General features: G+C 40.9%; 1 protein-coding gene across 2 annotated transcripts in view; it reads right to left on the reverse strand.

Annotated features, from left to right (window-relative positions):
• Positions 1-24,543, reverse strand: part of homer3b (homer scaffold protein 3b) — a 109,664-nt gene that overhangs the window by 7,821 nt on the left and 77,300 nt on the right. For both annotated transcript variants that reach the window (XM_062028434.1, XM_062028433.1), the window contains 2 exons: positions 23,806-23,942; positions 11,446-11,602 (listed from right to left, as the gene is read on the reverse strand). In XM_062028434.1, coding sequence (XP_061884418.1) covers positions 11,446-11,602; positions 23,806-23,942 — 294 coding nt within the window. The remainder of the gene's footprint in view (positions 1-11,445; positions 11,603-23,805; positions 23,943-24,543) is intronic.

Genomic DNA, 24,543 nt, shown 5'->3' on the forward strand with positions numbered 1-24,543 from the left:
ATGTTGCACAAAGTACAGAGTGTTTACAATATCAATACAAGCACTTTAGGATGCTTAATGGAGTGTCCATTCAGCAGAAATCTGAACCTAATGATGACTTAATTAAGTGGGCTACATCATTTGTCTTCCCCAGCTAAGGGTCACCTTTTGAGTTGGAAAAACTATAATAAGTCCACAACCTCGCATCCACGATTTATGCAGGCACAGAATGATGACTCAGCCACACAGACGCTGTGTTTTAAACGTGCAAAAAACATGCAATGAAACCAGACTTATGATCAATAAGCTTCACAATAATTTTGTAACTGCGTCCTCACTTTATTTCTTATTCGTATGTGCTGTAGGTGCAGGGTGGCACTTGGTTTGAAATTGAAAGTAAAAATTCCCGTAGATTATTTTTTTTGGCAAGCCGCACTACAGTGGAACCTCGGTTTACGAACTTATTTGTTCTTGAACATGGTTCCTAAATACAAAAGTTTGTATAGTAAATCAGAGTTGCCCATAAGAAACAATGTAAATATGAATAATGGGTTCAGCCTCGACATAAGTCACTTTTTTAGTGAAGGTTTGGACACTTTGAACACAATATAAAGTGATATACAGTAGTGTATATCAAACCAACTTAGCAAGGAGGTAATGAATTGTGGATGGATTTCTATGTAATGAAAATGTCAAAACAACAACGCTGGTATGTTGACTTTTTCAAGCTCTTATTGAGCTAGCAAAACGGACTTGTCAAAAGGCAAAAAAACAAAGAAAAGGCGCTCGTGCCAGTGTGTTGATACGTGGATTCTCCTACACAGCAAGTGGAAGGCTCAGCCTCCCCAACAATGTTTCGCCCTACTTTCTTGCCTGAATGTAGCGTTCGTCCACAGAGACATAGTTTGCAAACAGAGGCATATTTGGTGCGATCGAAAAGTGTGTAGATCGAGAAGTTTGCATATAAAGGGGGTTCATAAATCGGGGTTCCACTGAAAATACATTTGCACCGCCACAAATAGATTTGGTACTACCATTTTGCACATGCTCATAAACACATTATAAAAGGACTGTCTATGAGTGTAGCTTGTAATTACTACTTTGTAAAATAGGTGCCGGTATGCATCCTCACTCCGCTTTTTAACACATATCATGCGCAGCTGGTCCCTTTTCCTTCATGTGCGTAAATAAAAAAAAGTGCGCAATTGCGTGGACTCTGCCAGCGCTGCAAGTCTGTCAGTGCGCGCCATCATCTTAGATGTGCGCTTTGATTGGAGTGTCACTTAAATGTGGGCGTTTCCTGTCAAATCTGTCCTACTGTGTTCTCTCATCGACTTAAGTACGGCGTAGGCGGACAAAAATTGCTTGACTATATATTCCATCCATCCATTTTCTACCGCTTGTCATTGACTTACAAATTATTGCAAATTAACCACTGATGTAATGATAATACATAATAATAATGCAAGTATTGTAGCGGGGCCTAAAGTGTTCTCATCACCAGATTGAGGATTGGTGGATAGGCTGTGTGTGACCACACATAAGGGGAGACACTTACGGATTAAAGTGGTTGTTCAAGGAAGTCTGATAATAAACTCAACGGCTCAGAACTACTGCTCTCTCGCCTCATTATCTCGACTCCCACAATGGTGAACCTGACGTTTATTGGACATCTTTAACGCTGATAGTCCTGTTATCTCTGATGGCTCAACTCTATTACAACAGCCAGTAGAGACTCCTGCTGAGTTTGCTGTTACAGTGAAACTTCCAGACTTCTGGCAACAAGATCCCGAGTCCTGGTTGCAGCATGTGGAAGCCCAGTTTCGGCTTTGAGGGATTACGACGGATGAGACACGGTACTACATTTTGTCTCTGCTCTGGACGTAGCGAGTTAGGGACATGCAGAGGAATCCTCCGGCTGCAGACAAATACGGTGCGTTAAGACTTTATTGCTAAAGCTGTACCATAGCGAGCTGATCACCTCCTGTCTCTCAACGGCCTGGGGGACAGCAAGTCTACCTAATGGAAAAAATGCTCGCACTACTCTGTTACGGGGCATCGTTTCTGTTTGTGCAGCTGTTTTTCAGTCACCTTCCGCCTCCGGTACGCACGGCGCTGGCCAACTCGCCGCTAGTCGCCACAAGGACCTACCTTGTTTGACAAAGGAGGCAGAAAGGATTCTTCTGGCCGCTTGCCAGTACAACTTTTTAGCCTGCTGCCCGCACTTGCCTAAAAGGCACCGTAGGAGCTCGATGCTGGCGCTGTGGCTGCAGTATCGAACCATCGCCGGAGGGAGGCAGAGTTTTGCTTCTACCACCGCCGTTTTGGGACCAAGGTGCATGCCCCCCAGCGCTTTGCCGGGGCCAGGGCCAATGCTCAGTGGCAGCAGTGAGCACGGGTAGAGCGGAGAAGCTGCGGCTTGTTACCTACAGCTTATCGGGCCGCCGGTGGCTGGTGGACTCCGGTGCCGAGCATCCTGCTTGCATCGTCAGTTAACACGCTGGCGGACTGCCACAGGCCCCTGCTGGGCACCGCCAATGGGACCAGCATCCGCACTTCCTGCCCATGACCTCGGTTCAAGGGCCATCAAGGCAGTGGTGCCTGTCCCCGTGCACCACTGTTTGCCCCGTTTCCGTATGCCTACGAACCGTCCTTGCGGCAAAGTTTGTGTTCCTCCGTCAGAATAGTCATTGCTCCCCACTTCAGCCTCCTTACGACGTCCCCTTTCAGATGGTGAAGACAGGGCTCAAAAACTTTGTCATAGACTTGGGCAGTCGGCACGAGTCCATTGGATAAAGCCTGCCCATCTGCACTCCCACCTTGTCGGCGCCAGCCTCCTGCTGTTCTGGACCCTGTTCCCTCATTTGACATACAGCCTGGATTGCCTGCTGTTCCGGCCCAGGCTCACCGCCGTCGAGGTCGGCCCCCAAGAGCGACAATGTCTGTGACCATGGAGACTGTGCGGGTTAGCCGCTATGGGCGTCCTATTAGACCACAGAGAAAAGCTTGATTTTGTGGTTTCTGTGGGTTTTTTTTGTTTAGTTTTTTCTCTTTGAAGTGAGTTTTTTATTTGTGCCAAATCTGGTGTTTCGGGGTGTTTAACAGGGCACTACGTTTTGTAGTTAGGCCTGGGCCGATAATCGATAAGTCAATTAACAGACGATAAATGAAAATTAAAGTCGGAAAGTTTTCCAGCGTCGATAAATCGCCATGTTATTATTATTTGTTTTATTTAACGTGGAGATTTAAACGTTTTCATTCCAATTACAATGTTAAAATACACAAGAAATAACTTTTATTGCATTTCGAAGGATATACATGCATTATTATTATGTATTATCATTACATCAATGGTTAAATTGGTCTCATAAAAATAATGGCAATAATATCCTTTATCAGCAATAATAATTTTTTATCGGCCTAGGCCTGGTTCTAATCACCAGATTGGGGATTGGTGGATAGGCCGTATGGGACCACATATATGGGGAGATATTTCCGGGGGAAAGTGGTTGTTCAAGGAAGTCTGATAATAAACTCACCGGCTCAGAACTATTACGCTCTTGCCTCATTATCTCGACTCCCACAGTATACCCTTTCTAATGCAATAAACTTGTATTTCTCATATATTTTAACAATGTAATTGGAATGTAAAGGTTTAAATATCAAGTTAAAATAAAACAAACAAAAAAATAAACAAATAAAGTATACTCTGTCAAAAATCAATAAAATAGGTACTGTCCTTGTTCAGGAGTCGTAGGGGATCCTCAAATATACACAACCAAAAATAATAAATAAAATGGCTAAATAAAGATATTTTGACCCAAAAAAAATAAAAAAATTACTCCTCTCTGAGCTGCCACCGTGTCCCAATGATCCTAGGAGCTATGTTGTCCGGGGCCTCCCATGCCCCCTGGTAGGGTCTCCCAAGACAAACAGGTCCTAGGTGAGGGATCAGACAAAGAACAGCTCGAAGACCTCAAAGACCTCTATGGAAATGCAAAAAACAGAGACTCCGATTTCCCTACGCCCGGACGCGGGTCACCGGGGCCCCCCTCTGGAGCCAGGCCCGGAGTTGGGGCACAATGGCGAGCGCCTGGTGGCCGGGCCTGTCCCCATGGGGCCCGGCCGGGCACAGCCCGAAGAGGCAACGTGGGTCCCCCCTCCAATGGGCTCACCACTCATGGGAGGGGCCATAGAGGTCAGGTGCGTAGTGAGCTAGGCGGCAGCCGAAGGCAGAGCACTTGGCGGTCCGATCCTCGGCTACATAAGCTAGCTCTTGGGACGTGGAATGTCACCTCGCTGGGGGGGGGGCGGGGTTCCGGCTGGATATAGTCGGACTCGGGAAGTCCTGTGGGGAGTGCTCAGAGAGTATGGGGTATCGGACTGTCTAATTGTGGCAGTCCGCTCCCTGTACGATCAGTGTCAGAGCTTGGTCCGCATTGCCGGCAGTAAGTCGGATACGTTTCCAGTGAGGGTTGGACTCTGCCAAGGCTGCCCTTTGTCACCGATTCTGTTCATAACTTTTATGGACAGAATTTCTAGGCGCAGTCAAGGCGTTGAGGGGATCTGGTTTGGTGGCTGCAGGATTAGGTCTCTGCCTTTTGCAGATTATGTGGTCCTGATGGCTTCATCTGGCCAGGATCTTCAGCTCTCACTGGATCGGTTCGCAGCCGAGTGTGAAGCGACTGGGATGAGAATCAGCACCTCCAAGTCCGAGTCCATGGTTCTCGCCCGGAAAAGGGTGGAGTGCCATCTCCGGGTTGGGGAGGAGACCCTGCCCCAAGTGGAGGAGTTCAAGTACCTCGGAGCCTTGTTCACGAGTGAGGGAAGAGTGGATCGTGAGATCGACAGGCGGATCGGTGCGGCGTCTTCAGTAATGCGGACGCTGTATCAATCCATTGTGGTGAAGAAGGAGCTGAGCCGGAAGGCAAAGCTCTCAATTTACCGGTCGATCTACGTTCCCATCCTCACCTATGGTCATGAGCTTTGGGTTATGACCGAAAGGACAAGATCACGGGTACATGCGGCCGAAATGAGTTTCCTCCGCCGGGTGGCGGGGCTCTCCCTTAGAGATAGGGTGAGAAGCTCTGCCATCGGGGGTAGCTCAAAGTAAAGCTGCTGCTCCTCCACATCGAGAGGAGCCAGATAAGGTGGTTCGGGCATCTGGTCAGGATGCCACCCGAACGCCTCCCTAGGGAGGTGTTTAGGGCACATCCGACCGGTAGGAGGCCACGGGGAAGACCCAGGACACGCTGGGTAAACTATGTCTCCCGGCTGGCCTGGGAACGCCTTGGGATCCCCCGGGAAGAGCTGGACGAAGTGGCTGGGGAGAGGAAAGTCTGGGCTTCCCTGCTTGGGCTGCTGCCCCCGCGACCCGACCTCAGATAAGCGGAAAAAGATGGATGGATGACCAAAATTATCACAGTTATTATTGTTGTGGTACTGTTTAGTGTGCTCAAAAAGTAATTATCCACTTGCGAAAATGTGTATTTCATTTAATAACTAAAAAAATAGACACACAATATACTTTCTTGGCAGAGGAAACATCACATTTTGTTCTGACATATTATTTTTGTGTGTTTAAATATTTTTATCTTCCTCCATTTTATTTTGTAAACGTTTTTGAATGTTTGTAAATTGCGTGATCAGTTCTTTTAACTTCCCGTTGAACAGAGTCTGTGTCTCTGTTTCAACTAGACAGTATTGAGTTTATATCGAAAACTTTGTGCAAAAACAGCACAGCCTTTGTGTTCAATGTGAAAACTGTATCTTAGTTCTTTAGATAGTAATGTGGGTATATAAGTTTAGATTGGGGAATGACGTTCGCTCACTGCAGGGTGAACTTATACAGTATCCGTCTTGAAGTCGTCCATCGAGTTTCTACTCGTATACATTTTTCATTCATCGCTCCAGTTAGGGTTTCTAAAATATAACTGAAACAGTTCATAATTGCTAAACCGTCCCATGTGTGATGTCTGTACGAGTGTTTTAATGCATATTTGTGCGTGCTATCGCAATGTAATGAAGCTAGCGTCGTTAGCATTAGCTATTATCTATTATCTAGCAATTAAGGGACGGCGTGGCGCAGTTGGGAGAGTGGCCATGCCAGCAACCTGAGGGTTCCTGGTTCAATCCCCAGCTTCTACCATCCTAGTCACGTCCGTTGTGTCCTTGAGCAAGACACTTCACCCTTGCCCCTGATGGGTCGTGGTTAGCGCCTTGCATGGCAGCTCCCGCCATCAGTGTGTGAATGTGTGTGTGAATGTGGAAATAGTGTCGAAGCGCTTTGAGTACCTTGAAGGTAGAAAAGCGCTATACAAGTATAACCCATTTTACCATGATGCTAACGCATTTACGAGTGTCCGTGTTAGTATTATTAACTTACAATGGCATTCTTTAAGTTTTGTTTCAGTTTTACAAATTCTTCAGTAAATTCCCCAAAATGTCCCTGTTGGAGTTATTGAGTCTGTTTGGCTTATTAGAGAGCTAGCTTTCACAGCCAGTGGGTCCATGACCAGCCGTTTTACAGGCACTGTTTGGAAACAATTAAGGTATGTAAAAAAACATTTACAAAATATTTTTGTGTAAATAACTCATTGTAAATAACTCATTTCACAATGTATCTGCAGCTTATGGTCCGGTGTGGCTCATATATGGAAAATATTTTTTTCTTCTAAAATTTAATGGGTGAAGCTCATAAACCGGTGCGCTCTACCGTCCGTAAAGTACAGTACTTTTTGTCTGTTCCACAAAATTATTAAAATTGCATGCATGGCCATTTAAGCGAATTATACAAATGTGTCATTTAGCATGACTTCTAGCGCCTTCTAGGAAAGCCAATAGCTGTTACAAATAGGATGGGAGTACAACTGTTGATTGAGAGCATTTAATAATAATAATAATAATAATAATAATCATAATATTAATGGATTAGATTTATGTAGCGCTTTTCAAGACCCTCATCTGTTTGTGCAGTCATATAAATTGCACACTAAAACAGAATAACAATTAAAAATATATTATGAATATTATAATTGATAATGATCCATCCATCACGGAGAAAACATAGAAGTCTCCACCAACCTGCCCCCCAATACGCATAACTACAAGCAACTATGGCATTATGCACAAACAGCTGAAAGAAAAAAGATTTCAGTGGACACAAACAGTCTTTAGCAGCACACGTCACTACACACTACAGACCATTAGAGTACTGCTGGCAGTGGTCACAGCAGTGAAACATCTCATGTGACATTACTGTACAAAAGCAGCTGACTATTCTGAAAAAGGAGGCAAAAACTGAGCTCCGTGGTTACTTAACTTAATGGTTGACTGTCTGCTCGGTCATCCGACATGGTTCAACGGCTGCAAAGTGAATGCAAAAGCTGATTTTTTAATATTCCTGGGAATTTGCTTGTGACTCTTTAAAGACAGTGTACTTGTTTACTTGCACGCGTTGGCAGTAATCAGCTTAAAACAGCCATCCAACAAGCTCCCCGGTGTAAGCACAAATGAGCTGTTTTTGCAACCTTTGGGGATTTTTGTTAAATATATATTCTTGGTTTTTACCTATCTGTGAATTTATAGACTTAAATATAAACTACAAGTCTACCAACTTCATGCATGGATGTGCATTAAAAACACAAGATTGTTCAGAAACAACGTTACATTTCAAGCAATATAAAGATTGATTATAGGCTCCAGCCACCCCCCGCGACCCTGAGAGGGACAAGCGGTATAAAATGGATGGATGGATCTCTTGGTAGGTGCTAGCATGCTAACTATTAGAGTTTTAGCAATTTTACTCATATATAAACTAGGAATGTAACGGCATCAGAATCACACGGTACAATATTATCACGGTATTAGGGCAACGGTACAATATTATTGTGGTATATGTCAAAAAAAAAAAAAAAGACTTAAAAATGCAATAGTGTGTAAAATGAAGTTCCAGGAATGTTTAGGATAAACACACTTACAGTAATTTAACACAAACATAAAACTCACATTTTCTAATGATACTATAAACATGCATTTTTAAGTGCAAAATACTGCGCAAGGACATCCTCTGTTCCAAGCAAATATTAAAACAAACTTACAGTTGTCTTCAAAGTGACAATGTAAACATCCAGTGTAAAACAATAATGTTCACTTTATTGTCTTTTAACTTTCACTGTGATATGCAGTGTCCTCCACAGTGGACATGTTTATATCAGTTTGGAAAATGCTGTTTCTCAGAAAAGTTAACCAACAATTTAACTTTTAATGATGCAAATACCTCACAAACTGATGTTTGGCTTCTCTGGCTTCAAATTTATTTTCTGGGGGACAGTTTATGAGGTGGCAACTTGTCCGTATCATGACTTCCACCTGAGTGCAACTGAATAACATAACTGGCTGGCTCTGTGTCGCCTTGGAAACACGAAAGTGTTCTGCTTTGGAGAACGAAAACTTTTCTTACAGTACATCAGCCAAAGAGGTTATGTTTTCACCGTGGTTTGTTTGTCAGTTTGTTAGCAACATAACTCAAATAATTATGGATTGATTTTGATGATTTTTTTCAGGAACGGTTAAAAAAAACCAATTCCTCTCATCTGCTACGAACACACTTCACTTCTTGCTTACAGCATTCCGCGCCTCCACCTTGTCGGCCTGTGCTGCACAGAGGATTCTGGGATACGTAGTTTATTTTCAGAACAGAACAGAAACAAAACTACACTCTAAAAGTTTTTGTTTTATACCGTCATGTGTCACGACATTGTTGTAAAGACTTTGAAACCGTAATACCGCGGTATTTACAATACCCTTACACCCCTAATATAAACACTAACATATACATTACATGTCGTAGGAATGTTATAAAACTGTCTTGGTACTTTTGGTCTTTCCTCCTATCTTGACAGGTGCTAGCATGCTAATGTTTTTTTAATAGCATCGTAGCTCATTTTTGTATGTTGAAACCTAAAATTTATGGATTGTGATACTTGGCACCATCTTGCAAGTATACCAACGATTCCCGTGCTAGTATACTAACGTTAGCATGACAATGTTGTATGTTAGCATTTTAACTAATTTTATACATTTAAACCTTAAAATCATGGCTTTTATAACTAGGCACCATCTTGTAGGTATAATACATTTTTTCATGTCAGCATGCTCACATTTTATGCTATTATTTTAGTTAATTTTGTACTTTTAAACCTACCGGTACAAATCAAGAATTTCATTACTTGGCGCCTTATCACAAGTACGATAACTGCTTCCATGATAGCATGCTGATGTTGACATGCTAACATTTTTATGTAATTATTGTAGCATATTTTGTACTTTCAAACCTAAATGTCATAGATTTCCTTACTTGGTAACATCATGTAAGTATAGTATGCTGACTGATTCTTTTTTAGAATTAATTACAAAAAAAAAAAAATTTGAATATTATTATTCTAACATTAGCATGCAAACTATAACATTTTATACCATTTCTAAATTTCTAGTGGAGATGTCCGATATCATCGGCCGATAAATTCTTTAAAATGTAATATCGGAAATTATCGGTATCGGTTTCAAAAAGTAAAATGTATGACTTTTAGAAACACCGCTGTACGGAGTGGTACACGGACGTAGGGAGAAGTACAGAGCGCCAGTAAACCTTAAAGGCACTGCCTTTGCGTGCCGGCCCAATCACATAATATCTATGGCTTTTTACACACACAAGTGAATGCCAGGCATACTTGGTCAACAGCCATACAGGTCACACTGAGGGTGGCCGTATAAACAACATTAACACTGTTACAAATATGCGCCACACTGTGAACCAGAACCAAACAAGAATGACAAACACATTTTGGGAGAACATCCGCACCGTAACACAACAGAACAAATACCCAGAACCCCTTGCAGCACTAACTCCTCCGGGACGCTACAATATACACCCCCCGCTTCCCCTCGCCCCCCCCACCCCACCCCGCCCACCTCAACCTCCTCATGCTCTCTCAGGGAGAGCATGTCCCAAATTCCAAACTGCTGTTTTGAGGCATGTTAAAAAAAATAATGCACTTTGTGACTTCAATAATAAATACGGCAGTGCCATGTTGGCATTTTTTTCCATAACTTGATTTGATTTATTTTGGAAAACCTTGTTACATTGTTTAATGCATCCAGCGGGGCATCACAACAAAATTAGGCATAATAATGTATTAATTCCACGACTGTATATATCGGTATCGGTTGGTATCGGAATCGGTAATTAAGAGTTGGACAATATCGGAATATCGGCAAAAAAGCCATTATCGGACATCTCTAATTTGTAGTACAAAGGTTACACTTAGAATGGTAATATCTGTGCTTAGGAACCTTTCTGATTAGTGATTACAAACAACTGCACAACCGAATTTTTGATGAAGCTTGTGTATTGGATCTTGCTAGAGTGTACTGGTGTACCTAATGTTCCGGCCAGTGAGTGCACGCATGATCTTATTTGCAAGCACAGTTTTATATACATAAACCACAAATCGCATAAATCCATCACTTAACAGTGTGCCATATGACAAATATAGAAACTATGCCCCAACCCCCACTCCCACAATGAAGGAAAATGTCAACCTTTCTCCTTGGCGCCTTATAGTGATTTATCATGTTCCTAAAGTGGGGCAAAGATGGGAGAGAGGCTGGACACTATAGAGTGTCAGCCCCCACGTCCCCTCCCCTCTACCAAACCCTGGGGGCCTGCTCCATTTCTAGCCACCTGGTTGACTTTGCTGCATTGTGCGCATTGATGTGTGTGCGCGTGTGTATTTAGGCAATAACCCTCAGCTGGACTTGGCCAAAAGCAGTGACAGCGTGTCATAATTAGTGAGGAGTTTATGCTGAAGGCCAGTTGTTGCATCACTTCAGTCACCTTAAATAAACGCTTCTTTCATATTCATTATTAAAAACCTAAATTGGAATAGAAATGATGTGATTCTTGTGATTATCGTGGGACCTTGCATACATAAGTTAGATCCACTATGGACTGGACTCTCACAATATTATGCTAGATCCAATCGACGTCCATTGCACCGGTCGCCCGGGAGGGGGTAGGCACATCTGCGGTCCCTTCCAAGGTTTCTCATTGTCATCCCATTGGGTTGAGTTCTTTCTTGCCCTGATGTGGGATCTGAACCGAGGATGTCATTGTGGCTTGTGCAGCCCTTTGAGACACTCGTGATTTAGGGCTATATAAGTAAACTTTGATTGATTGATAAATATTGTGAGGAAGAGGAGTCAGCAGGGGGTCCAATACTTTTTTTCCGCACTGTGTCTAGCGGTCCATGCAAGTGTGTTAATGGTGAGTATACTGTGCCCAATAATAAAAAACAAAAACATTCAATGACTTTGCAGGTTCCTTAAAAATGACCAGCACGAATACCAAATACTCTCTCCCTAAATGTGTTATCAAGCGATAATAAGGTTTTGTAGTTTGCCCACCTGCTCCCTAAGGCGATCGGTCTCTTCCTGGTACTCAGCCAATTGCTGCTTCCACTGCGCCACGCTGCTGTTGGCTTCTTGCAGTGCTGCTACCAGCTTGGCGTTACTGTCTTGTAGAGTGAAGAGCTCTGCCTCCAAGTTGATTTCACACATGGACCTGGGGGAAGAAAATGAAAACACTTGTTTGACTTGACTTTGAAATTTGGAAAACATTTCGGGGGAGGGGGGACATCAGCACACACATGTTTAAGTGCACACCCTGCGGCTGACATCAGAAATCGTTCACTCTGTCGTTTGCAGACACAGCCTAGAGCAGGGGTGTCAAACTCATTTTAGATCGGGGGCCACATGGAGAAAAGTCTACTCCCAAGTGGGCCATCCATCCATCCATTTTCTACCGCTTATTCCCTTCGGGGTCGCGGGGGGCGCTGGAGCCTATCTCAGCTACAATCGGGCGGAAGGCGGGGTACACCCTGGACAAGTCGCCACCTCATCGCAGGGCCAACATAGATAGACAGACAACATTCACACTCACATTCACACACTAGGGCCAATTTAGTAAAATCACAGCACGATCATTTAAAAATAAAAACAACTGCAGATTGTTCTCTTTGTTTAAAAATAGAACAAGCACATTCTGAAAATGTACAAATCATAATGTTCTTGTTTTTTTTTTACACTTATATGTTGCGGTGAATAGTATTCTATCTTTGTCGTTATTTATATTTTCTGAATAAATGATGTGATAATGTTTATCAGTCAGCTCATTGGTGTTCATTTTCAATCTATCAAGATAAGAAGATAATATCAGAATCAAATTACAGGATGTTATTTATGTAGTTTGATCATGTTCCTCGACTGGTGCACTAACATCATGTGGTTTATTTTGTACATATGTTAAGTTAAAGTACCAATGATTGTCACACACACACTAGGTGTGGCGAAATTATTCTCTGCATTTGACCCATCACCCTTGATCACCCCCTGGGAGGTGAGGGGAGCAGTGAGCAGCAGCGGTGGCCGCGCCTGGGAATAATTTTTGGTGATTTAACCCCCAATTCCAACCCTTGATGCTGAGTGCCAAGCAGGGAGGTAATGGGTCCCATTTTTATAGTCTTTGGTATGACTCGGCCGGGGTTTGAACTGTAGCATCGTCTACAAAGATACAAGGAATTGCTATTGCGACATCCAGTGGACACATTTAGAACCAATGTTCCCTCTAATTTTTCATGTGTGTGAGCAAACGCAAAAACTCCCTGAGCATTCAGTGGAGCCCATGTGAGCAACATCAGACGTGCACACTGTGGCTACACCAGCAGCACACCTGTCCCAAACCTGACTAAATAACAAGTTAAATCTCCATCCATCCATCCATCCATCCATTTTCTACCCCTTGTCCCTTTCGGGGTCGCGGGGGGTGCTGGAGCCTATCTCAGCTGCTTTCGGGCGGAAGGCGGGGTACACCCTGGACAAGTCCCCACCTCATCGCAGGGCCAACACAGATAGACAGACAACATTCTCTTATTATTATAATCAAATGACAGCAGTCATTTCCATGAGATTATTTTCTATTATAAGTGTTTAGGCCCACTTACAATGACAATAACAACAAATATTGTTTTTCATGAACTGTGTACTTGTATTGTTTGTCTGGGTGGAGGTCCTGCTTTGGAAATAATTTGTACCCCTTTCAGACATTGCATTTAGTTCCCATTAAAACATTCACATGTTGCACAATGAGATGTAAGCAGGGGATCATGTGTACATTCCTGCAACTTCCTGTTTGTAAAAAATATATTTTTATTAGTATTTATTTAATATACTAACAGCATTTCATGATTAATATTTATAAATTAAGATTCCTAATAAATGACACTAGAATAAGCACACATTTGATTGGTAAATCATAGTGTAACGACCTGGAATTACACTTTATGTGTGGTGTTGGAGTTGTCCGACTTTTTGTGTGGCTGTAAACGCATCGATGGCTAAGTGCCAAAAGTGCATGTGTTGGCGCAAGTGAGAAAGAGCGAGCGGCTGCTGTTGATATAACAAAGTTGCTTTTGGTCTGGTTTGTACTGCAGAAAATGACCAGTTTTGCTAGATATAATGTTTTTACTAATGTTTTGGTGATGTGTTTATGGCCGACAATAAAGAGTTTTGCTCAGTAAAGTGATCGATGGAATTCATGTCCTCAAAGCGTCTCGACAGACGTTACAATATTTGAACAACGATGACGAAAACTGTTTTCTCTGTCGTGTCCGTGTCGTGTCGAAAATTGTTATGCGCTTATTTTTTAATTTGATTTTGTGCGTGGCATAGATTTGCTGTGCGCAGAGGACGCTTGAGCAGTGCTTAATTGCACAGGCGCGCACCTTAGAGGGAACGTTGTTTAGAACAGCTGTTTCTTTCATTAAAAAATGTCAGGTTAATTTTTATACTTGGTGAACTCATCCCGCGAGCCGGATAAAACCTGTCCGCAGGCCTGATCCGGCCCTTGGGCCGCACGTTTGACACCCCTGGCCTAGACAAACCTGATGATGCTCACTTCGTTATGACTGGAGGAAAAACGTCTCCATCTTGCTGCTAAGCCGAAGAGACATTTTCATCTTATACTAGAGATATGTTGATCAATCGGTCACCGATCAGTATCGGCAGATTTTCTTGAAAAAAGTACTTGATAGCCATTGCAGATGAATGCCTTTCACAATGCCGATTACTAACCGCCATCCCCTCCGGCTAATATCTAATTTATTTTTTGTCTCCCAGCTGACAAGCGAGAAGATAATTATGTGTCTTCATACACAGCGTGGAGCCACTCCCTTAATTTAATGATAATCACCTCCATTACGGCAAATAAACTGTATTTCAATTATTAGGAGGAGACTTAACATGTTACACACAAAGAGCAAGCAGGAGCAGACATGCTAATAGCAAAGCTTGCCGCTAAGCTAACTAGAAACAACAGAAGAAAAAAGTGCTTACTAAAGTTTAAGATGTCTAGATGGAACCACGTTACAGTAGAAAGTAAGCAGTTATTAACAGGAAATTAACAAGTAGATTAATAAGAGTCTAGAAAGAGGATAATATAACAACAACTGTTGGTGTGTCAGCATTGTCACAGTCAGTAGTACACTACAACAAAGAGGTGGGTGGATCCATTAATTGGTGGTGTCGACACAAAAGGTATATCAGTATATGTTTAATACTAGAGTGATTTTTTAAATGTTCTCAAAATAATTTGTTTATGGTATTTGTTCATGTTGACAAATTCAGAGAATACTTCCATGGACAGGGGAGGATTTTAAGGGCAAAAAAATAAATATTTAAATGAATAGTATATAATAGTTTTTACTTTTGTTTAGGTGTTGTGTACTATTGACTTTGTTTTGCTCAAACAATTGTATGCAATAAAACATAATAAGGAACTAGTTTAAATTACCATTAATACATTGAAAAATTAACAGTTAATGTGATCGGTAACGGTATCAGCTGATCTCACTCATGGTTGATCATCTTAAATGAACAAAATGTATCATCTTCTTTCAAGTTTTCTCCCGTGCCTTATTCCTTTAAACCAGTGGTTCTTAACCTTGTTGGAGGTACCGAACCCCACCAGTTTCATATGCGCATTCACCGAACCCTTCTTTAGTGAAAAATAAAATGTTTTTTTTCAAATTCAAGACAAAGTTATATGTTTTTGGTAACACTTTAGTATGGGGAACATATTCTAAGTAACAAATACTTAATTTAGAGTTATTTTGTTAGGGTTAGAGGGTTAGGGTTATAATACTAGTTAAGAGCCAATATGTTACTAATTTGCATGTTAATAAACAACTAATTATTGGTGAATAAAAGGGAATAAGCGGTAGAAAATGGATGGATGGATGTTCCCCATACTAAAGTGTTACCATGTTTTTTTACTGGTGCACAAAATGAACCGTGCATGAACATCACCTTGTTCAAAGAACAAAACCAACACAGTGCATAAACTGACAACAAATTACACACCTGCAAATCTTTGTAACTTCTGCTGTTGCCGTATCCGTAATACGCCGATAGGGAGAAGCTTTTATTTACACGATGAGTCGGGTGTGTCTTGACTTCCACCGAACCCCTGAGCCCGACTCACCGAACCCCTAGGGTTTGATCGAACCCAGGTTAAGAACCACTGCTTTAGACTTAAATTTTGATGGATTTTGTTAGAACCAACTAGGATGTTTCGAATAAATCTTAATGATACAACATCACTTACAGGAAAGCACAATTTAACCAGGAAAATTATTCCACATACTTTACAGGAACCTTTAGTATTTTATTACATTATCAGTTTTTTGATTAACAACTAAAGCAAAAACAGTGAGCATTTGACTAAGCGCTATTTTCCCGTCTTTTCTGTCAACGAAGGCGGACGCTTCTTTTCCCTCACCCTTATCCCTCCTGCTTTTGATTCTTTGTCTCATCTTGTCTTGTCTTACCTATTTGGAGCCTGTTTTTTCATTGCTCTCCAAAATCCAAACAATGGAATGGATCAATTGGCCTCTCAAAGACATTGACAAGATATTATCAAGAAGTTCGTGTCCGGGCGGAAGATTTGTTGCTGGACACACAATGGACTCTTGGGAAAAGTGCAGGGCCGTGTGCCTGGCGATTCTTTTAGTCGAGGACTTTGAAGACACCTACCTATTCGGAATTCTGATATCAGGACATCTGCTGATTGGAGTAAGCGTTGCCCTGGTGTATCGACAAATTCAGAAGATGCTGGCAGCTGTTCAAGGTACCCCAAAGCTGCCACAAATAATTGAAGGATGGGCAGCGCTGTGGGCACTAAGACTTTTGTGGTTTCTGAACTCAATCCTAAACTAGGTAACATTTTGGAAATGCTGTCTGCTCTGCAAGGCGAAGTTATGATCAAGCTGAGGACCAGAAATGGACAATTAGAGTGAAACATTTAGATTTGTTTTCGCTCGCTCGTTGCTATGAGACTCCCTTCAGAGGACAGCGCAGAGAAGAATCTCCAAATTCCTACTCTGTCTCAATGGACATACACTCGCTGTTTGTTGACTTTTGTTGGACTGACTGGCGGTGTTATCGCGAAAACTCTGCGAGAGCACTAAGGTCAAGAGACAAGAGACACTTCAGATGTAGCGACAAACTGTAGTTACTGTCAGTGGTTTTCTGAAGTGTTCCTGAGCCTATGTGTTGATATCCTTTACACACTGATGTCGGTTTTTGATGCAGTACCGCCTGAGGGATCAAAGGTCACGAGCATTCAATGTTGGTTTTCGGCGTAGCCGCTTACGTGCAGTGATTTCTCCAGATTTTTTGAACCTTTCGATGATATTACGGACCGTAGATGGTGAAATCCCTAAATTCCTTGCAATAGCTTGTTGAGAAATGTTTTTCTTAAAACTGTTCGACAATTTGCTCATGCATTTGTTCACAAAGTGGTGACCCTCACCCCATCCTTGTTTGTGAATGACTGAGCATTTCATGGAAGCTGCTTTTATACCCAATCATGGCACCCACCTGTTCCCAATTAGCCTGTAAGATTTTATCGATACGATACCCCTGTCGATATTCGTTATTGATATTGGTATTTATCGGTACTATATGTAATTGGTGTAATTAAAGACATGGAAAAAAAACATTTTATGTCTATGCGACGTCAGCAGAACCAAGTGCGACAGCGTGTCATAATTACGATGGTCAACTGAATAAAAAAACCCCACAGATAGCAGTACCATTCGTCCAGAATTTTCACGGTCCAGGAAGACCGGCCCAACAAGTACTAAAAAATACATCCCTTACCTCACGCAATCATAGAGTTCATTGGTTGGTTGGAATTGAACCAGCATCATCTGCGTTAAAGGCAGCAGCATATCCCCCTGAGAACCAGCGTCCCTTGCAGTGGACATTTAAGAAAATGTCTTTACATTTAAAGAAAAAAAATATCCCAGTTATGCAAAACACAAATGTCGACTGCAGAGGACGCTGGTTATCAGTGGGATATATCCTACACTAGCTGTGCACACGGTCTAAATCTGTAATAATTTTTTAAAGAAGTTTACACAGCGACTTTCAGTCAAGTCACAACTGAAGTACTGACGATGTCTTACCAGTAACCACTTTGAATGAACAGAAAATACACTAAACTGAATTCTAACTGTTTGGATTTGGATCAAGGAAGATTTGATTAAAATTAAACAGCTGTCTGATGGTAAAGGTCAGGATTTACAGAGGACATCAAATATACCAGAGAGCTTTGAAATGCATTAAGTGGCGTCTTTTCACATAGCAACCAATCCAGGAGCTTAGCAACCATATAGCTCACCATAGCAACAGAGCAGATATTGCACTGGCTTATAGTAGTCATAAAATAAAATCATCTGCTGATTAAAATGTATCTTGCTGATATCCTACAGACTGCTAAGAGACCAGTAAAGGACACAGGTCATGTAACAGAGTAGAAACCTCCCCAAATGCTCACCGATGCTTTTCCCCCAGAACACAAGGACAAAATCTCCTTCAGGCAAAGTTGTTTCCTCTAGAAAGAACACTTATTCACCACTGCTCCACTTAAAAACGTGTTGTTACATCACTCAGATGTGTGTCTTTCACGGTGTAAAACCATGCGTGTGCAAGGAAAGGCTGGAAGGCAGCAAAAAGAAGAAACATTTTTCTAATCACATGTACTCATGAAGTAAGACCTTACAACTGGTCCAATGTAACACTGATTGAGACTTTATAAATGTGCTCTGAACTCACTAATGACTTTAAGTGAGACTTGATATCATTTGGATGTGTAAAGTCGGACATTTAATCTCACGAGTGTGTGGAAATCACTGGTTTTCCATATTAGATGTGGATAAACTACTTAATCTTCTAACTTCTTCTAATCTTGTAACTCTCGTTTGTTTAAGAATTTGTGGTGGACAATTTTTTGGAGTCAATTTCTTTTGTCAGAGTTACACATTTTGGAATAAAATATAGCCCTTATATATAAAACACAACACTGCAGAGGATGTTAACTCTCTGGAGGATATTGGCTTGGATATCAGTTGGATGATAATCATCCAATAAAGAAGTGGGCTTTATTTAAACATGCCTCTAATAATGTGGTTACACTATACAGTGGAATATAACACTGATTTTGACTACCCTCAGAATGGCTGTTGACAAAAGCAGTTATCAACATGAACAAAATTATAACTAAAACTAACCATTGCGTGCACATTTACTAGTAAGTTTGCTTAAAGACACAATGTATTTTTTTTTTTTATGGATGTATGGCTTTAATGTAGATTATTCTAAGGCTGCATGATTTTGGCCAAAACTTTTTTTTTTTTTAAATGTTTCTTTCAAGAGACTAAATTTTCAATCATTATTTAGATTTTTTTAATTTGTATTTATTTATTTTGGTAGGCATGTTGCTTTAGCGATGATAGGAAAGTTAAAGGGGCTGTTTACAACTTGCGCAAAGTTAAATACAAAAAAAAAAAGATTGATTCAAATCATCTAAGTGGACTTTTTGGGGTGGCCCCTCTATTTTATCAAACCGCAAAAGAATCATGTCACATTCACCACTTTATTGACTAGAAGACTCATTGTATTTATTTGGAAAGCAACAGCGCCTCCTTGCCACACCCACTGGATTAAAAATGTTCTTTATTTTCTCAAACTGGAAAAGATTAGGCTGCCATTGCATGGTTCTTCTGTGAAGTTTCGGGAAGTACAGTATGGGGTGGTTTCCTAAAAATATGTAAATGAGACTGATCTCCAGCTTGGTTCCAATTGAGACGTGGCTGAATTGTGGTTGATTGATGAGCCTTTTGTTTGCTTTTGTGTGTTTCTGCATCATATTGAGGCCATTCGGAAGTGCAGTTGTCTGTGGCTTTATATCAAAATTTGCTTGTATTTTAAAAACACGTTTTTTTGGGGGCGAATAATATTTGATTTGTATTGTATTGTATTTCTGTTAACTGTTTAAAAAAAAAAAAATTCAATAAGCAAAAAAGGTAACATTTTTAAACCAAAAAAAGTAACAATAATTGATGTTACCATTAGTGGTTTAACAGAATGTATGTATTTTCAAAGTGTCTACATTTTTCACAATTACTAATTTTATTGAAAAAAAATTACAGGGGAAGCTTGCCAAACATGATACAAATGTAAAAGTAGAGTACAACTTGCGATATAACCAAATTTTCAGGGAAAATCACCAGTACGCGGTCATACAGACGCACATTAATACACACACGACGACGCCTTTTCTGGCCACGCAGCATAGAGGTGGTTGTAACCTAACTACGATGCATACATAAAAGATGTAGAATTTATGACATTAGGAAATGATCAGAGACACCTCAGTTTGCTAAAGCATTAATTAAAGTAAGCTATATTTGACAGACTGAACAAAAACACAATCAGATGGGTGTAATTTTGAATTGTGTATTGTGTTTAGACATTTTTATAATGTTCACATGATTCAGTGGGTATGTTTCCTTGTGTGTAGCACATGTGTGTTGGTTTTTAATTATTTGCAACATTGGTGAGAAAGGTTTTTTGGATTGTTACATATAAATGTAGGCTCAGACAATTTATAGGTACTGTAGTATAGAAGGTCAGTGACTAATGATACTCATGTCTGCTATGATAAGACAAGATTTTGTGTGTAGTAGAATAACTTTGTTAACTGAAAAAGCATTTTGGGCCATCTGCGGGCCGTAGTTTGAACACCCTTGTGATAGAATATACATTCAATGATAGCTAACGGTAATTAGCTAAACTTTGCTAATTTGCTATCATTACCTAAGAATACACAAAGCTAATGCACGTGAGCTAGGATTACGTCATTATGTACTAAAAGCCAAAAGAGGGCAGGAAATAATGCTTAAACACAGTTTGCGCCCCCTAGCCATCTGCATAAAGGTTGCAAACAACCACTTTAAGTACTAAAATACATAGATTTTTCATGTAAATTACCTCTATCAAATTAAAAATGTTATGGCGATGGCTTAAACGCACACTTTTTTATATAATAAGAAAAATAAAAATTAATATATTTATTTGAATTAATTAAAAAATAACATGGTGAAACTGGACATAAAGAGTTGTCGACAGAAGTGAGATCGACTAAGCTGGTACCACTGTAACTATGTTGGGGATAAAATATTGGAAACACTTTTCCGGGTTTCCCCTAGATCAGGGGTTGGCAACCTAAAATGTTAAAAGAGCCATGTTGGACCAAACATACAACAAAAAAATCTGTCTGGAGCCACAAAAAACAAAAGCCTTATATAAGTCTTATAATGAAGGCAACATATTATGTAAGTGTCTATATTAGCAATAATAGCCTACTATCAAAATGACCATGTGTCGCAGGCTGGCGCAAATCTTCGTTGACAGAATTGTTGAAATGTAATATTTATTCTACACATTTTTACAACATTGGAAATCATTAGTAAAACGGAGGCTTCTCAGAGGGTGAGATAACTCCTGGAAATTCCTGGCTTAGAATGGCCAAAGGTATAGATGTGTTTGTTCAAGCTAAAGGAAACGGCAGGCTGTCTTCTTCTATTGGATTTATTACAATCTTTGCGAGCTTGGTAACGTTTGCTGTGGTCTATAACACAAACAACTATCAGAAATGCAGCCAATATTACATACAGATAATGTGTCATGAGACATGCAAATATAAATTATATACACAAAGGACATAAGTAAAGGAACTTCAATGAGCTCAAATTTACCTACAAACGAGGCACAATGACGCAATATGACCATAGAGCAAGCCTAAATAGCATGTTAGCATCAATTAGCTTGCAGTCATGCACTGACCAAATATGCCAGATTAGCACTATAACAAGGCAATAACATCAACAAAGCTCACCTTTGTGCATTCACGTACAGCATACAAAGTTTGGTGGACAAAATGAGACAAATGAGTCGCATAACATGTTTTTCAGTGGCTGCATCGGAGAAAGTTGTACACGTAAACAAACTACGGTGAGTTCAAGGGCCGCCAAATTTAGTAGAACAAACAGCTCTCGCCAAATACTCTCATCAGTGAAGCATGTTTAGTATAACCAGTGGGATTTCTAACAATTAGGAGGATTGTGTCATGTTTGTCCTCCTACAGAAACCATATTAAAACAAAAATGTAATTATTTCCCTAATTTTTTTCCATTTTCATTCATTTTTGAAAAAGCTCCATGGAGCCACTCGGGAGGCGCTAAAGAGCCGCATGTGGCTTTAGAGCCGCGGGTTGCCAACCGACGCCCTATATCAGACCTGGGCATTCTGCGGGCCGCATTCGGCCCTTTGTGCGTCCCTGTCCGGCCCGCGTGAGGCCAATTATAAATTACAAAATAAATTTAAAAAAGTATCTATGTCGAGTGTGCAATACAACGGTGCTGCTTTTGTTTTGAAAATCGTTATTTGTATTTCTTCCGTGTGGACGTATGCGTGTGCGTGATTGTGAGTGAATGTGAACAGCTGCAATCACAAATTACAAAATAAAGTTGAAAAAACATCTATGTCGTGCGCGCAATACAACTGTGCTGCTTTTATTTTGAAAAGTATTATTTATGGCCGTGTGTCCGTGTGTAACCTGCGAGTGAGGGTGCACATGCAGCAACAAGTGATACACGGTTTACACCCGAGACGCTAAAAAGAGAAAAGTTGATGAAGAATGGCGTGTTTCCAACAAGACATGGACTGCCAAGCAACGTTCCCTCTAAGGTGCGTGCCTGCGCAATTGCGCACTGCTCAAGCGTCCGCTGCGCGCAGCAAATATATGCCGCGCACCAAATCAAATCCCATCTGAATTCTAAACAAAATAAACATATTTATTCTATGTAATTTTGCAATGCAACTTTGAGTGACAGTGACAACAAGCGGACCTAACGGTGTTCGTCAACACCGTTCAATTGAACACCGTTCAATTATTGTAACGTCTATCGAGATGCTTCGAGGACAGGAATTATATCGATCACTTTATTGAGCAAAACTGTTTATATTCGGCCATAACCACACCAAAAACATGAGTTTTCACACTTCTATCTCGAAAAACTAGTCATTTTCTGCCGTACAAACCAGGCCAAAACCAACTTGTCATCTGTCACCAACACGCATAGCACTAAACCACTGGTGCGTTTATGGCCACACAAAAAGTCGGACAACTCAAACACCACACAAAGTTACACTATGACTCCTCAGTCATACGTGTGCTTATTTTTCTGTCATTTATTATTAATGTTAATTTATTTATATTAGTCATGGAATGCTGTTACACACACTATGTTGAAGTATTACTATTATTATTAATTATTATTATTATTATTATTTATCTTATGGTATATATCAAAAATAATATTGAGCAAAATTTAATTGAAATATTGTCGATGTGGCCCTCCAGCAGTGCTCGGGTTGCTCATGCGGCCCCCGGTAAAAATTAATTGCCCACCCCTGCTCTAGTGCGACTTATATCAATCAATCAATCAATCAATGTTTATTTATATAACTCTAAATCACATATGTTTTTTTCCTTCTTTATTATGCATTTTCGGCCGGTGCGACTTATACTCCAGAGCGACTTATAGTCCGAAAAATACGGTGTATATATATCCATTCATACTGTAACGACCTGCTGGTCAAAATGTTTTATGTTTGTGTCGTTTTGTTGTGTTAATATTTCCCATGATCACAAACACTCCGTCTGTGCCTGAAAGCGTATTGGCGGAGAATGAGGATGTGTTGTTGTGGCAGGTAAAACCTGTTGGAATTGTGTCGTTTGTTATTATAAGATTGGCAATAAAAGATAAAAATAGCATTGGACTTTGTGTGACTTCTTCGGAGGGCTACAATACATTAATATTACTTTGTTTTCACGTAAAAACCCCCAACTTATTTTCAAGGTGTGACTGCCATGATATTGCCGTGGCGGTGCGCCACATTCAAAAAAGTATCAATGATAGTCACACACTCTAGGTGTGGTGAAATTTGTCCTGTGCATTTGACCCATCTCCTTGTTCACCCCCTGGGAGGTGAGGGGAGCAGTGGGCAGCAGCGGTGGCCGCGCCCAAGAATCATTTTTGGTGATTTAACCCCCAATTCCAACCCTTGATGCTGAGTGCCAAGCAGGGAGGTAATGGGTCCCATTTTTATAGTCTTTGGTATGACTCGGCCGGGGTTTGAACTCACGACCTAGTAGTTACATTAAGGGGAAACCCTGCTCCTCAGTTTGATGCGCTATCTTTGTTAACAGTACACATGTGTATATAACTCTTATTTAAGATGAAGTAACTTTATAAAAGCGACATTGTTTGCAATCGGAAATAAAGAAGTGGATGTCATTACCCTTCAGACAGCATCTTTTTGACCCTCTCCTTCTCTACCGTGAGCTCCACTTCTGCACTTTTACTGCGAAACAGCTTTTCCTCTCCTGGCCCGTTGACTGTCAGCAGCGGCGGTGAGTGACATTCCTCCGACAGCTCCTGTGCCAAGAACACACACAAGTACACTTTAGTTATACTTTTTTTTCCACTGCGTGAGCTTCTCCCATTATTAATCAGTGCGCAAAAGGATTCCAAGTAGGATGAAAAATACCTATTTCATTACATAGTGCTTTTTTTCTGTGACCTAAAGTATGCCATTAGCAGACGAGCACACACTTATCAGAACATTTAACTGCTGTATCGTCATTCTATTTTAAGAGCAAGTACGCTTCAAATGAAATTAGAAATGATCCAATGTAGCAAGAGCCGCCTGTGCAGGGATGCATGAAAATGTCGATTCTACATCATGCACAGGTAATTTCATTCTGGCTTTAGCTGCTGACAGACTCATTAGTCTCTCTCTTTAAAAGGAGGACCAGGCACAGAGGAGCAAAAATCGGCCAATCACTGATTTGTCCCATCTGAGCTGCTGTAAACAGGCTCCAAGCAACACGTGCCTATATAAAAACACCATAACATCACATAATGTGAAATAATATGGGGACTGGGGAATCTGCAGGTATACTGTATGTATCCCCTTTTAGCAACTTACCGGTAATACATGAAAACCGCCAGAATGCATCACACCTGACATCTTAAG

This window comes from Entelurus aequoreus, linkage group LG19 (assembly GCF_033978785.1).
Source record: "Entelurus aequoreus isolate RoL-2023_Sb linkage group LG19, RoL_Eaeq_v1.1, whole genome shotgun sequence".
In the NCBI taxonomy this organism is placed as follows: domain Eukaryota; kingdom Metazoa; phylum Chordata; class Actinopteri; order Syngnathiformes; family Syngnathidae; genus Entelurus; species Entelurus aequoreus.